The sequence below is a fragment of the Sebastes umbrosus genome, chromosome 20, assembly GCF_015220745.1.
Source record: "Sebastes umbrosus isolate fSebUmb1 chromosome 20, fSebUmb1.pri, whole genome shotgun sequence".
NCBI lineage: Eukaryota > Metazoa > Chordata > Actinopteri > Perciformes > Sebastidae > Sebastes > Sebastes umbrosus.
Genome location: NC_051288.1, coordinates 13,343,657 through 13,357,815, shown reverse-complemented (window position 1 = coordinate 13,357,815; position 14,159 = coordinate 13,343,657). Strand labels below are relative to the sequence as shown.

General features: G+C 42.6%; 2 protein-coding genes across 4 annotated transcripts; both read left to right on the top strand.

The window, feature by feature from the left end:
- The first annotated feature begins 975 nt into the window (after positions 1-975).
- On the top strand, positions 976-4,819 carry nif3l1 (NIF3 NGG1 interacting factor 3-like 1 (S. cerevisiae)). 3 transcript variants are annotated; one of them, XM_037755911.1, is made up of 7 exons: positions 976-1,072; positions 1,447-2,036; positions 2,221-2,377; positions 3,090-3,213; positions 3,434-3,572; positions 4,125-4,208; positions 4,329-4,819. In XM_037755911.1, the coding sequence occupies exons 2-7, from the start codon at positions 1,457-1,459 to the stop codon at positions 4,511-4,513; spliced, it is 1,269 nt and encodes a 422-aa protein (XP_037611839.1). In that variant the 5' UTR covers positions 976-1,072; positions 1,447-1,456; the 3' UTR covers positions 4,514-4,819. The 3 variants fall into 3 exon arrangements, with proteins under 3 accessions (XP_037611839.1, XP_037611837.1, XP_037611838.1); XM_037755909.1 differs by having other exon boundaries at positions 1,055-1,155; XM_037755910.1 differs by having other exon boundaries at positions 1,057-1,145.
- Positions 4,820-8,469: 3,650 nt separating this feature from the next.
- On the top strand, positions 8,470-11,962 carry tbx6 (T-box transcription factor 6). Its single transcript, XM_037754645.1, is given in 9 exon segments — positions 8,470-8,539; positions 9,119-9,332; positions 9,448-9,715; positions 9,807-9,950; positions 10,187-10,257; positions 10,346-10,404; positions 10,491-10,770; positions 10,860-11,901; positions 11,903-11,962. Coding segments are annotated over 9 exon segments (2,208 nt in total).
- Positions 11,963-14,159: the final 2,197 nt, after the last annotated feature.

Below are 14,159 nucleotides of genomic sequence, written 5' to 3'. Positions count from 1 at the left end.
TTACTAACATGTTTTGCACTATGGAACTGTGATGCTGGAAACTTGAATTTCCCTCGGGATCAATAAAGTTACTATCTATCTATCTATCTATCTATCTATCTATCTATCTATCTATTTATACTAATATGAGGGAGAATTGACTTTACACACAGGAACATTTTAATAATAGATTACAGACAGATGATTATGCAGATTGATTGTACTATTTCTGTTATTTTTTTTGTTTAACAAAATAAATCCACCACAAAGCGTCATAATGCAGATACTTGACTGGAGTAGAGTTATTTAAGTAGTCTATCCTTCGGTGGTAATGCAATAAAATTACACACTTTTTTACACAAAAGCTGCTCATAATGATGTTCATTGACCTTTTGGATTTTCTTCTTTTCAAAATACTCCTGCTGGTTTACAAAGCACTAAATGGTTCAGGGCCAAAATACATTCCTGATCTTCTGCTATGTTATGAACCATCAAGACCTCTCAGGTCATCTGGATCAGGTCTGCTTAGTGTCCCCCAGAGTCAAAACTAAACATGCAGAAGCAGCGTTCAGTTTTTATGCAGCAAATATCTTGAACAAGCTCCCAGAAACCTGCAGGACCAACTCCGAGTTCTTATAAATCAAAGCTAAAAACTTTCCTGTTTGCTGCTGCTGCCTTTTATTAAACCAGATAATGATCTTATACTACACTAGAGCTTTTACTCTTGTGTGTAATTTTTTGTAGCTTCTATCCTAGCTTTTATTTTTAGCTTGTTTTTATTTTCTAATATTTCCTGTTTTTATAACTGTTTTAATTATATCTTAATGTTCTTTTGCACTTTGTCGCAATGTTCTTGAATGTTTATGTAAAGCACTTTGAATTGCCCTGTTGCTGAAATGTGCTAAAGCTGCCTACCCTTGCCTTGCCTTTTGGATAGTGTCTCTCTGTAGAAGGGAACCAGCAAACTGGGGAAACTCTCGCGAGATTGTTAAAGGTTAGGCATTGACCTCGAATAGTTAAACTCGTCGGGCAACGAGTCTCGCGAGAGTTCACAACCATCACTATAGAAACGGAAGCTGCAGAGGGACATTAAGTAAGTTCGCTCCGTTACTTCGGGAGAAATGTGACAACAGAGCACGTGTAGTCTAACAACTATATAGTGAGAGGCAAGCGGAAGTATGATAAGTTCACTCTCACACACACAGTGATGCGTTCATAGTGTGTTTTTAACTGTAGCGTTGTCCATTGTAGTGTTTATTAGCTTGTTAGCTCTGCTGTTAGCTGCATGCTAACATATAGTGACTGTAACATGCACTGGCACTGACAGCTGTTGAGTTGTAGGTCATGTTAGATCCATTAATAAAGTACTTTATTCTTATTAAAAACAAGCCCAGAGGTTATAAGGCTAACAACTACTCTTGGTTATTAAGGTGTGACTTGATGTGTGTTTTTTCTGTCCACACACAGGTGTCCACTGATGTTGACTGGATGCAGAAGAAGCCTCTCTTGGACATTATATTCACTCACCCATAGGAGACCTTGTACCAGGAGGAGCTTCACCTCCCAGGCTGCTCTCTGCTCCTCTGCCTCATCAGTTTCATCCACTCCTCACAGCTTCTTCTTCACAAGCCAACAGACCTCATCTCTCCACGTCCCTCCCACTTCCTGCTGCCTCTCTGTTTCTGCTCACTGTTCAGGCCTGATGGAGCTAAAAGAGGTGCTGCAGGTGTTGGAGCAGCTCGCCCCTCTGTCTCTGGCTGAGTCGTGGGACAACGTAGGCTTGCTGGTCGAGCCCAGCAAACCTCGGCCCGTTAAAACCATCCTGCTGACCAACGACCTCACAGATGCTGTCATGGACGAAGCAGAGGCCATGAGCTGTGACCTCATTATCTCATATCACCCTCCGTTGTTTCGGCCAGTCAAGCGCCTGGTTCAGAAAGACTGGAAGCAGCGATTGGCCATCCGGGCTGTGGAGGCAAGGATGGCCATCTTCTCCCCTCACACCTCTTGGGATAGCGTTAAAGGAGGGGTGAACGACTGGCTGGTCGGGGGACTTGGTAAGAGACGTCATTCTGAATGGAAAATGAGTCACACATACCTACAGGACTTGCATATTTAATGAAGGTATAGGCTTAAAATGTTGTGACACATCACACTGACCCACAGGTCAACAATTCTGACCTCCATCTAGTCCCCTGAGTGTATTTTTTTTTCCATCTCTGGTGTCCATCTTTGACTCAGGTAGCGGCCAGGTGTCTGTGCTGAGTCAGGCCCTCGGCGGAGCCTCCTACACTCACAAACTGGACTTCACAGTCAAGAGCACAGAGGACCTGAACACCGTTATGGAGGAACTGAAGGCTTGTGACAGTGAAACAACACTGCAGCATTCAGTCAGCAGGTCCTGTACATGTTTGCACATATCAAGTGTATGAATTGGCACTTAATAAAGGACCATTTTGCTAGTTTAGCATGTGTTAGCCCTTCAACTACAAGTTCTGTATACTAACTGCAGACAATTTCCAAAGCATTTTACATTGATTTCCTTTCATTCAAGCATCCTTTACTGTAATATCCTTCATTTCAGTGCAGCATTGAGTCAACCGACACTTACGCAATCCAACACAACTATATCTCAAAGTTGTGAAAACTGTTTGTGCAAGATTTGAGTGTCAGTTTTAATGAAGAAACAGCCACTGCTACTGTATTCACAACATCCAGTCTCAGTTTATTATTCCGGGTTTGGATTTAAAGCCAATTAACTTGTGAATACAATGCGTTTCTGGAGTTGACTTTCACACCTTGGATATCAAAAGCTTCCGAAAAGAGCCTGACAAACTCTGAGACCCTGCTCCCAACTTCATTACCACAAGCTGGTTACATAACTTTGACAACAACGTAAAGTAAAAAATCCTGCACTCTGATTGATTGCCTATTTTCAGCAAGTGGGGACTTTCACCAAATATTGAAAAGAACAGAAACTAATCATTTATGTTAATAAGTTATGGAAGGTATACAGATTTGGAGATAATAGGTTAATATTTAAAAAAAAATACCTATCACCACTAGGTCCTTTGCACTGGTAAATAATATTTTTTTTGCTCTCATAACAGACCTGACAGCAGTGGGATCCACGTCAGCGTAACCTGCAGTGACTCAGCGCTGACCCCCAGTGTCCAGACTCTGTTACGACACAATGCTCCCAGCCTGTCCTTCAGCATCCTGAAGTTAGAAAAGGTACAGCACAAACACACGACTATAAGATAACGAACAGAAGAACATCAAGAAATTCAGGAATATTGTTTAGAAATAGCACTGTTTTTCATTCACTGAAAACGTATTATGTTGTTTCAGAAATACAAGAGGAAAAAAAAGATTTTTCTTAAGATGGAAACGAAGCTCTATGTTGAACCTTTGTTAAAGCTACTCTTTACTTTCCACCTTGTGCTCCCTGCAGCCCCCTCTCCCGGGCCATGGCCAAGGACGACTTAGTGTTTTGGACCAACCAGTAACCGTGGCAACAGCTATCCAGAAAATGAAGTCCCACTTGGGTTTAAGTCACCTCCGTTTGGCTCTGGGATCGGGGCAGAAGCTAGGTAATGAACTCTTACACAAACAGGAGATTATTGTACTGGCGTTATAAGTAACCCATTAGGCGAGTGTTGGGTCCAGTAGACGACATAGATGGTTGGAAATTTTAGATTAAGAGGTGAAAGGTGAAGCTTAAGGAACAACCAAGATACCTTCATACAAATCAAACCAATACATTAACAATATGACAAAATGTGTTCACCAAAAGAGTAAATACTCAGCTTAATTACACCAAATTTCCCAAATACAGACCATATTCCAAACAAATGGGTCAAGCATGTCATAAAGGCCACAACCAGACACTTAAAACCTCCACAGTCTTCAACCTGAATGTGGAAATAAATATTAAGCACGACCGGAGAAGTCGGCCTGTACTTCTTTGGGGGTTAATAGCTCCACATGGAGCGAGCATTAAATGTGCTTTAGAGGTGATGAATGCTTTTATTAAAAATCTAATTTAAACAGCTCTGGATGCCACTGAATCAAACTTTGATTGTTGAAATTGTCCTGAGATCTAAATACGTGCCTCAGTGAGTCATTACTCTGATGTTTTTCAGAGTCCTCTGTGTGTACTGTGGCTGTGTGTGCTGGATCTGGGGCCTCAGTACTGAACGGAGTCAAGGCAGACCTCTACATCACAGGTAGACATTTAAAATAAATATTAGTTTCCATTCAAATCAACTGTATATACCTGATATTTGTTTTACTGTCAATATGCTCAACAACTGCAGATGTAATTATTGTAAATATCCATTGTTTAGGTGAGATGTCCCACCACGAAGTGCTGGACGCCGTGGCGAAGGGAACCAACGTCATCCTCAGTGACCATAGCAACAGTGAGCGGGGCTTTCTGGCCGTGTTTAGGGAGAAGCTGGCCGTGCGTCTTCCCGACAGTGTAACAGTGGCGGTGTCGAAGGCTGACAGAGACCCTCTGGAGGTGGTCTGACCAACTTGCACTAGTTAGTCTGTTGGATGCATTTTCTTTGTTTTGATTGGATCAAATTAACGACATTACAAAAAGCACCTTCTGTTTTTTGTAATAATGTGATTCAAATGGATGTGGCCGATATGATTGTATTAAAAAAAACAATTCTCCGTGCAGGCTCTTTATGTAAAGCCGTAAAAGAGTATGTCAGTATATCTGTGCCCGGTGTAATAATGAAGAGTGCTTCCTGTGGTACATGTTATGTGGTGTTTATCACGTATTTCTGGCAGGGTCTTAATAAAAATGGATTCTGTTTGATCACAAAAATGGACTGTAGTTGTGTTTTGGAAAACAGCCCACAAATACAAAGTGAGCGATGAAGATTAAGCAGCATGTAATCTAAATGCATGTGTCTTTTGCATGCAGGGGATTTATTTACAGACAACGCACGTCATGTTTCAATCCTAATAATCTGTGGCGTCAAAGAGTGCCCTTTGGCGGTGCGGAGAGAGTTTCAGCATCCACAAATTTACCCTAAAAGGACGAGTGTTTGCATCATGCACACAGGAACGGTAATCGTCATCAGATTAAAGGGCTTGTTGTTTCATTGTAAACACACTGGGACAACCCCCCCCCTGTTATGCAGGAAGTGTTCAAACAGCAGGAACATCTGAGCCAACAATGAAAACGTAAAGGCAAATGCCTCTTATGGTATGTTTTTCACCTAGTAACCTGACCTTTAGGCCTCAGTGAGCAAACAAAGGTTGATATCAAACTACTTAGCACATACATGCAAGAGAGCAGGCCTATGCTAATACTTAGAGCACTGTAAACAGCACACACTACCCTGCCCCCCCCCTCAGAAAAAACAAAACAACTTAACAGTCCTCATCATGGGCTGTAACAGAGTCTGGTGGCTGACGCACCTGTCGGTTCGTAAAAACATTAAGAGACATCACACACACACCATCGAGGTAATGACCTCTCTCTCAGTGTGGCGTTCACACCTCCACTTCCCCTCACTAGCTTTTATCCCCTCCAACACACACAGAAACACAAATGGAGAAGGAAAACAACAACTAGAACAACATTTATACTTCACTCCTGTAACGTGACTCCAGCTGTCACTCTTTCTTTATGTTGTCTATATATGAGCAGGTAGATTTGGGCCTCTGAAAGCAGTTCAAGAAGAGTTCTTTGATCAGCTGCTCACATGAAATCTCCCACAGTTCATCCCCTTTGATCATTTGAGTTGCTGTGCTCATGATGTAACATTAATCCTCTGTGGTCTGTTGTCGAGTCCTCCAAAAAGCACCAGATTACTGTTAGTTCTTACATATTAAAGTCTCTTATGGAGATTTGTTGTTATCATTGTTACTTTTTTTTATTTTAGCTGAAGACATCTCAAACCCTACTGCAACACATTTGTATGCATGAAATTGTGCACTTCACATTTTTTTCACTCATTAGACACTTATCTGGATGTGCAATGTAATTTAGTATATATAATTTATTACAATTTGAAAGTACTTCCATTCAAGCTCTTTTACTCCACTACGTTTAACTAGGAAATAATGTGCTTTTTACCCTTTTACATACAAAACATGAGCAGTTTCTAAAATATGATATATTGCGGTAGGTTAAACTTCCTAAAAGTATTAATAGTAAGGCTGTCAAAGTTATCGCGATAATAACACGTCAACGCATATTTGTTTTAATGCCACTAATTTCTTTAACGCAGAAAAAACCAAAGGAATTCATTGGTACCAACCATGTCATACTAGCTTGTCGCAAAGAAGACTAAATAACGCTCCAAACTTTGGCGATGGAAAATTGTCATGGCCATTTTCAAAGGGGTCCCTTGACCTCTGACCTCAAGATATGTGAATGAAAATGGGTTCGTTGGGTACCCACGAGTCTCTCCTTAACAGACATGCCCACTTTATGATAATCACATGCAGTTCAGGGGCAAGTCCTAGTCAAGTCAGCACACTGACACACTGACAGCTGTTGTTGCCTGTTGGGCTTGAGTTTGCCATGTTATGATTTGAGCATATTGTTTTATGCTAAATGCAGTACCTGTGAGGGTTTCTGGACAATATTTGTTATTGTTTTGTGTTGTTAATTGATTTCCAATAATAAATATATACATACATTTGCATAAAGCACATTTGCCCTCTCCCATGTTGATAAGAGTATTAAATACTTGACAAATCTCACTTTAAGGTACATTTTGAATATTTAAAAAAATGTGTGATTAATTTGCGATGAATCGCGATTAAATATTTTAATCAACTGACAGCTCAAATTTAAAGTCATTAGAATTAGCTCCGTCTCAACCGGTTACAACATCAAAATGCTGTTGAAATGTTAATACATCAGTTATAATAATAGTCCACTAACATGATAAATATTAATATTACACCTACAGGAGAGACTTTGCTGCATAATGAGTACTTTTATTTGAAGTACGTTTTGCTTATAATACTTCCAACATTTTAACTATTTGTACTTACAAAGCACACCAGACCTGTTTGCCTATTTGTCTTTCACCTTCTACATTTACTTAAGTAGAGGATCTGAACATCCTCCACAACTCATACTAACCAACTGACTGTCTGTCTGTCTGTGTGGTCCACATTGTGTTTCAACTAGAAATCCTGTCTGCTTACCAAACTTCCTTCACATTGATTCAACAGTTCAAGTGTTAGATAGCCCAGAATCAGCTGTAACACCGAGCTCATACCTGAATTCATATAAACTTCTAGACACTCACGTTTGTGTTGCGGCCAAATTGCAGCCGTCGGCCAAACTGTTCCTCTTCCTTTTTCCACCTTCATTCAAGGCCCGACTCCCCGCTGAGAGGAAGAAACATGTCATCAAGTCATCAAACAGCCGCAGGGGTCCTGCCACTAAACTACCACATTTATATGTGTGTGTAAGAGGCGTTTGAAATGTGAGTCGCAATTAGTAGAATTATTACAGAAAGCCTTGAAAGTAAGATTACAAATATCGGTTTTACATCCGACACACACATACTGTACCTCTGACTAAATGCCTCATGACTAAAGTTGAAGATAAATATGTATAACAGATTCATTAGTGACAGTTTTTACTGACACGCAGTGGTGGAAGAAGTATTCAGATCCTTTACTACATCACAATGTACAAATACTCAAGTCAAAGTCCTGTAAAAGTATAGAAGTATTAGTAACAAAAAGTAAAAAGTAAAAGTACTATATGTAATATGTTAGTTAATTGTTCATGCATTATTGTGTAAGACATTTTACTGTTGTTGCTGGTCGAGGTGGAGCAAATTTTAACTAATTTATATAGCTTAGGTGGTTTAACTTACAGCAATACATCATAATTCCTAAGCTGATTGTTGTATGTAAAATGTTTATCTGCAAAGTATCTAGTGAATACAGCTGTAAAATAATTGCAGTGAAGTAAAAAGCATAATATTTGGCTCTGAAATGTAGTGAAAAAGAATGATAAAGTACTCAAGAACAGATACAAATAACTCAGTACTTGAGTGCAGGTACTTATTCTGCCTCTACTGACATGAAATAACACAAATCACAGTCATGTTCCAACCAGACACTAAAGTAAACCCTAGTTGTTGTGAATCACCTCTATATGGCCGGTGTTGTTTGTGTTTGTCGAGCAGGGACAGAAGGGAAGATGAGGGAGGCAACTGAAGAGCCGTGTTAAAAAAAGGGGGCCATTTGGCCTCATGTGTGAAGCTCCACACACCTATTTAACAGAGAACATCACCGCTGTGGGCATTTCTGGCAGAGGACAGCAGACGGATAGGAACGGAGATAGAAGCGAGAAGAGACAGAACATTTTAAAGAAGATTGATACCACAAATCTGTAGAAGGAAACCGAGAAGGAGACGAGGAGAGTCGAAGAGTGAAATGCTACTTTGCAGCAGGTGAAGAGGACGAGCAAAGGGACAAACACAGACGAGGAAGATGCTGAGCGTGGAGATGTACCCCAGTCTGACTCTGGGACCTCAGAGGATCGGAGAGTGCTTTTACAGAGGTGAGAGTGTGAGACGGACCTCCATGAAGAAATGTGATTTCATTCTTTTTAACAGTTTGCTTTTAAAATCTTGAATGTTCTCCCAAAATGTTAGTGGTGTACTTTTGAAATACTTTCTGCTAGCTCATCTGTGTCATCAAAGAAATAGTCCCTCCTATGGGTGTGGCTATAAAATTGGATTCAGATTTTAACTTATTTAGTTTGTTATCAGCCAATTATATTTTTTCAAGTGGCTGGTGGCTGTTTTTATATGGTGTATTATTTATTTGCTTGCTATGTGTTCTGTCCTTTGTATTTATTGCAGCCTACCCCTGAACTTAGTCAGGTCTATCACCCCTTTTCCTGTTCTTACTGTAGATGTGTTACTTTTAATGTTTATTATTTCATGTGCTTGCTGTGTGCTTTGTTCTCTCTTTTCCTAAAGTGTATTGGGACCATGCTCCATGGTGATTCTGCACTTTAAATAAAATCGATTGATTGATTGAAGTGGTTGAGACCTGATTGGTCCTCAACCAACATTTGCATCCATGTTTGCTTAATTTCAACCATCCATGTAAAGGTTTTTTATCCTCCCCACAGACCGGCAAGCATCGGCCCACATGCCGCTGTTCCCTCCCGCCTGTGACGTGGCGGCCAAAGCCCTGCCCCCGAGGCTGCTGGCCCCGCCACACGTCCCCAACGACCCGACCACCAAAACCCCCAAAAATGAGGTGAAGATGGAGCTGGAGAACGCGTCTCTGTGGAAACAGTTCAGCTCGGTGGGCACAGAGATGATCATCACGAAGAAGGGCAGGTGAGAGAGCGCTGACCTTTGACATTGAATCCTCCTATAATTACAGTTAATGTCCACAACTTTTCCAAACCTAATAACCAATGACCTTTTTGTCCACTGTCCCTCCTCCTTTTAGACGGATGTTCCCCGGGCTGAGGTTAAAGCTCTCCGGCCTGAACCCGTCCCTCCGCTACATCCTCCTCCTGGACATCATCCCGGCGGACAACTCCCGCTATCGCTTCCAAGGTGGCGGCTGGCAGGCTGTTGGCGGTGCAGAGGCGAGGTTACCCGACCGGGTTTTCATCCACCCAGACTCTCCCGCCACAGGTGCTCACTGGCAGAGCCGCACCATCTCGTTTCACTACGCCAAGCTCACCAACAACACACTGGACTCACAGGGACATGTGAGTACTGACAGCAGCACAAATACAGCACCAAACCCTCACCGGTAGGTTTTGTCTTTATGGTGCATCTCTCTTTTCTTTTTATTTGCAGATAATCCTGCACTCGCTGCATCGCTACCAGCCCAGACTTCATGTGATTGAAGCCAGAGATGTGCTGAGGTGGGGCGGAGGGCAACACTCCTTCGTTTTCCCCGAGACCCAGTTCCTCACAGTCACCGCCTACCAGAACAACAAGGTACCATAATACTACATTTATTTATTAACAAAGGGGCTAATGATTCTGCACAAAATTACCTGCAATGAGTTCAAGATTAGGATGAATTTTGTATGCACCAATATCTCGAGCAGCAGAGCCACAGTGCCCTGACCATATTTCTCTGAGATTCAATGCAAAATCAAGAAAACAGAGAGCCAAGAACAGAAGTAGAGGAAAGATAAACCAACTGTAATTTATTTTTTTGTTGTTTCCAGATCACAGAGCTGAAGATCAGCTCCAACCCCTTTGCTAAAGGCTTCCGAGACGAGGGCATGAACAGCAAAAAGTAATTTACAACCAATCCCCACATAGAAACACATTGTTGCATTCATTTTGTGGAGGATCTGAACTAATCCAATTTTTCCCCGCCGCAGACAAAGAGATGCACGACTGAAGCGCAAAATATCTGTCATGACAGAAACCTTGGATATTGGTAAGTGGGATAAGCAGACTCAAGCCACTTTGGATATGACTCTTACTTCCTACATTGCCTTGAATTGCTCTATCTTTCTCTCTCAGTGAACTGTGATCCGTGCGACTCCACTGAGCTTCTGCCCCCGTCCATAACCACCAGCGCAGACCTTCAGGTCCTCGCTCTGGCCTCGATGCCCCCACTGCCCGACCCCTCCTGTGACTTCAGACCAGAGGAGGCCTCCTATCAGGATGCTCTGGTCCCGGAGCAGCCGCTAGATATTGGCCAGGCGTTCATGGCATCGCAGATGTCTGACATCGGCATCTCCTTGGCCAACGGGATGCAGGGCACACCAGGAATTGATTTGGCGAATCGTATGATTGAAAGGTAGGTGTGCAGAGAGAAAGAGAGAGAGAGAGGAATTTACTCCTAAATTCAAAGCATTTTTCAGCACTGATTTTTTTTCTCCTCCACAGATCAGACACTATGGAAGAAGCAGCTTACACCTCCACCTTCTCTGCTGTTCAGGCCTCCTCGTTCCCTTCAGCTCCTCTTCCTCAGTCATCCCCCTCCTTCTCCGACTCTTCAGACACATCCAATCCTCAGCCTATCGACTATCCCTCCATTCTGTCCTCCTCTTCCTCCTCCACCACCACTCCCTCCCTGCAGCAGACCTCCTTCACCTTCCCCACTCCGCCTCCCTCCAACTCCTCCTCGCCACAGCCTCTCCTGTCCTCCTCCTCCCCCTCTGCCAACACCTATCACACCATCCCAGAGACAATCAGCCCTCATACGCCTACAGACGCCTCTTTCTCTGCCCCACCTTCCACGTGTCAGTCAATACTGCAGGACCAGATATCAGTTCACTCTCTGCTCACCGGTCAGCCTCCGCAGGGTGAACCTATCACCGGCGGAAATAACCCACCCGGCGACCAAAGCTCAGCAGCATTCATCTATCCAAATATCCTTCCTGCAAATCCTGATCCTGCTCCAGTTCCCGCTCAGTTTCTCCACAACTACAACCACCAACTACAACCTCCCAGTCTGCCGTGCTCCCTACCCGCTCATGGTGCCCACACATCTTTTGCCTTCCCCTCCGTCCCTCCACACATGCAAAATCTGTCATTCTCAAACGCGTCTCCCAGCGCCGCCCTTCACCTCCCAAATCTGAGCCACCAAGCCCAAGCTGCCTTCCCTCCCTCCTCCTTCACTCACCCTTCGTCCTCCCTTCCTAACCATTTCCAGCCCTCCTCTTGCTTGCTTGCCTCAATGCAGCCTACAGCCCATCCTCAAAACCTGCCCAACCCCTCCACCTCCTCATACCCTCCAGTTGACCTAGGTGCCATCCCACAGTTCAATCCCGCTGCCCCCTATCGCCCAGAGATGGTACTGCACCACCCGTCTCTTCTCCCTCAGCTGGATCCATCACTTCCCTCCAGCGCCTTCCCGTCCTACCCTCTCCGGCTCTGTCAGGAACCTCACCCATCCCTCTCCATCCCGTTCAGGCATCTGTACAGACAACACCAGCATGGACACCCCCACCCCCACCCCCACCCCCAGGGGTCCTACCTGGATATGAGCACAAGAGCTGTGTTTTAAAATATAGTTTAAAATGATTTGGCTTGATAGCGCTTTTTGGGGTTTTAGTAGCATTAGTTCAAGTAGCCCAAAGTACTATGAGTGTGTGTGTGTGTGTCTTCCCAAGATGATAACCTGATAAAACAGATTAATGAAATTGATGAATTTGTAAATATATGTTGAAGATTTTCTTTGCAAATATCCATTCCAGTGTGAAAAATAATAAAAAAACACTCCCATGATCCAGTCTTTTGTGATTCAATTCTTTTTCACTGAAACATTGAACATGCTAAAAGTGACTGTAGAGAATAAAAAAATGTGTTCTTTGTTTCTGTTAATATCTAGATCTTTGGATAAGGTGTCAAACAAAAAACACAGCTGTTCTGGGAAGGGCTGCATGAGTTTGAAAAAACATATAATTGCTATTATTTTGACTGATATTGCAATTGCGATATGATTTGCAATATTAGAGGGAATTATAATTTTTACATCATATTCTCATTTTCATTGAAAAACATATTTAAATGGTTATGGTGTGATTTTTGCGGGGATCTGTACCAAACAAAGATGTTGTCTTAAAGCTGTAGTAGGCGCGATTGGAGCAAATATGATTAAAAAAAGTTATTTCTATAAAACGGTCGCTATATCGTGACAGTGGTACATGAAACAGGTAACCTGAAAAAAATCATGTTCATCTATCTCCTCCAGTGCTCCTGACGGCATCGGCAAGATTTCACAGACCGTAGGAAAACAAGCAGTAAGAGCTGATCTGAGGTCCGCTGTCCAGCTGCCGTCTATGAGAGCCGGCTGTCTCTCGCGAACTCTGACCAAACGGTCAAACTAGGCAGCGCTGATCAAATATGAATCAATATTCTGTTACGTTAATGCCTATTTCTCGCCTCAAATGTTTTCAGAATAATCTTGTAGTGCACTCTTTAGCTGTAAAATGAGAAAGTTTGTGACGCTGCCGCCATTGTGAAATCTGGTGAAGGAACGCCGTGTTCTGGTCACATAGCCGGAGCACAGCCAATAGGAACGCTCTCTCAATGAAATGACCTGTGATTGGTCAAAGTCTCCCATCACGGGCTAGATTTGTTAAAGCCTGAAAACAGAGCCATGAGGAGGTGCAGAAGTCTAGTTTTCTCTCAGAGCACTTGAATTACAATATGCTGAAAGGTTATTATGGAATTTTTGCCCAATGATGCCAAAAATATACTGCCTACTGCCACTTTAAGTCTGTAGAATATGATGTGTAGGCCAGGACCATGTTTTTGGTGGTGGGAGGAAACTGGAGAACCCAGAGGAACCCAGGGATCGAATGTAGGACCTTCTCTTCTCAGCAAGAAAGTGAATAACAGTGTTTCCCAAAATGTCAAACTTTTCCTTTAATCTGCAGGGTAACATCTAGACATCACCTTTCTCAAGCCTGACCTCTGACCTCTGACCTCTCCCTCTTCTGCTTGATGAAAGAAAGTAGAGCTAGTTACCCCTTTTACCTGCAAGAAGAGTGTGTTTCTTTACCAAAACTGCCCGACTGTGTGTGAAGTTTGAGGACTTTAAAGCGGTCAGGTCAGAGATATGTGACAAGGATGGCGGCAGGCAGCAGTTAATCATTTCCTCTCCTGACTGCTGAGCTCAGACTTTTTGGAAAATATGATTAAACTCAACCTCCCTCTCAGAATATAACTGACCTCTCCGGAGCGTTTGTTATGTGTCCACTTTTCTGGCTCTGTTAAAGAGTCCTTCATTTAATGTTTAATGTTTTATTTTAACATCCCTCATGGATCATATCTTTAGCTCTGTTTCACTGTTAAAAAGGCAACATTATTGTAGCTGTAATTATAAATGCAACAAGTTGAATCCTGCTATTGACCCACTTTGATTGCTCTACTATCCGAATGCCTAATCACAACCTAGAATTGGCTTTTACAGCCACATTTATTCCAAAGCTTCTCACAAAAAGCCAGATCCAACATGACAAAGTGAGCTTTTAATGTGCATTTTGTTGATGTCAAACCGAGGGAACACTTGTGGGTTGATGCTAAGGGTCAACTTGATGTTTACCTAAATTTAGTCACTTATTAACCCGTGAGTAACCCGTGAGTCAATTTCATTCACATTTTGGTACTTTTGGAGTAACCTAACAGACAAATAATTCAAATTATCCTGTCTCCTTTGAGCTGTTTTGTTTTTGCTTT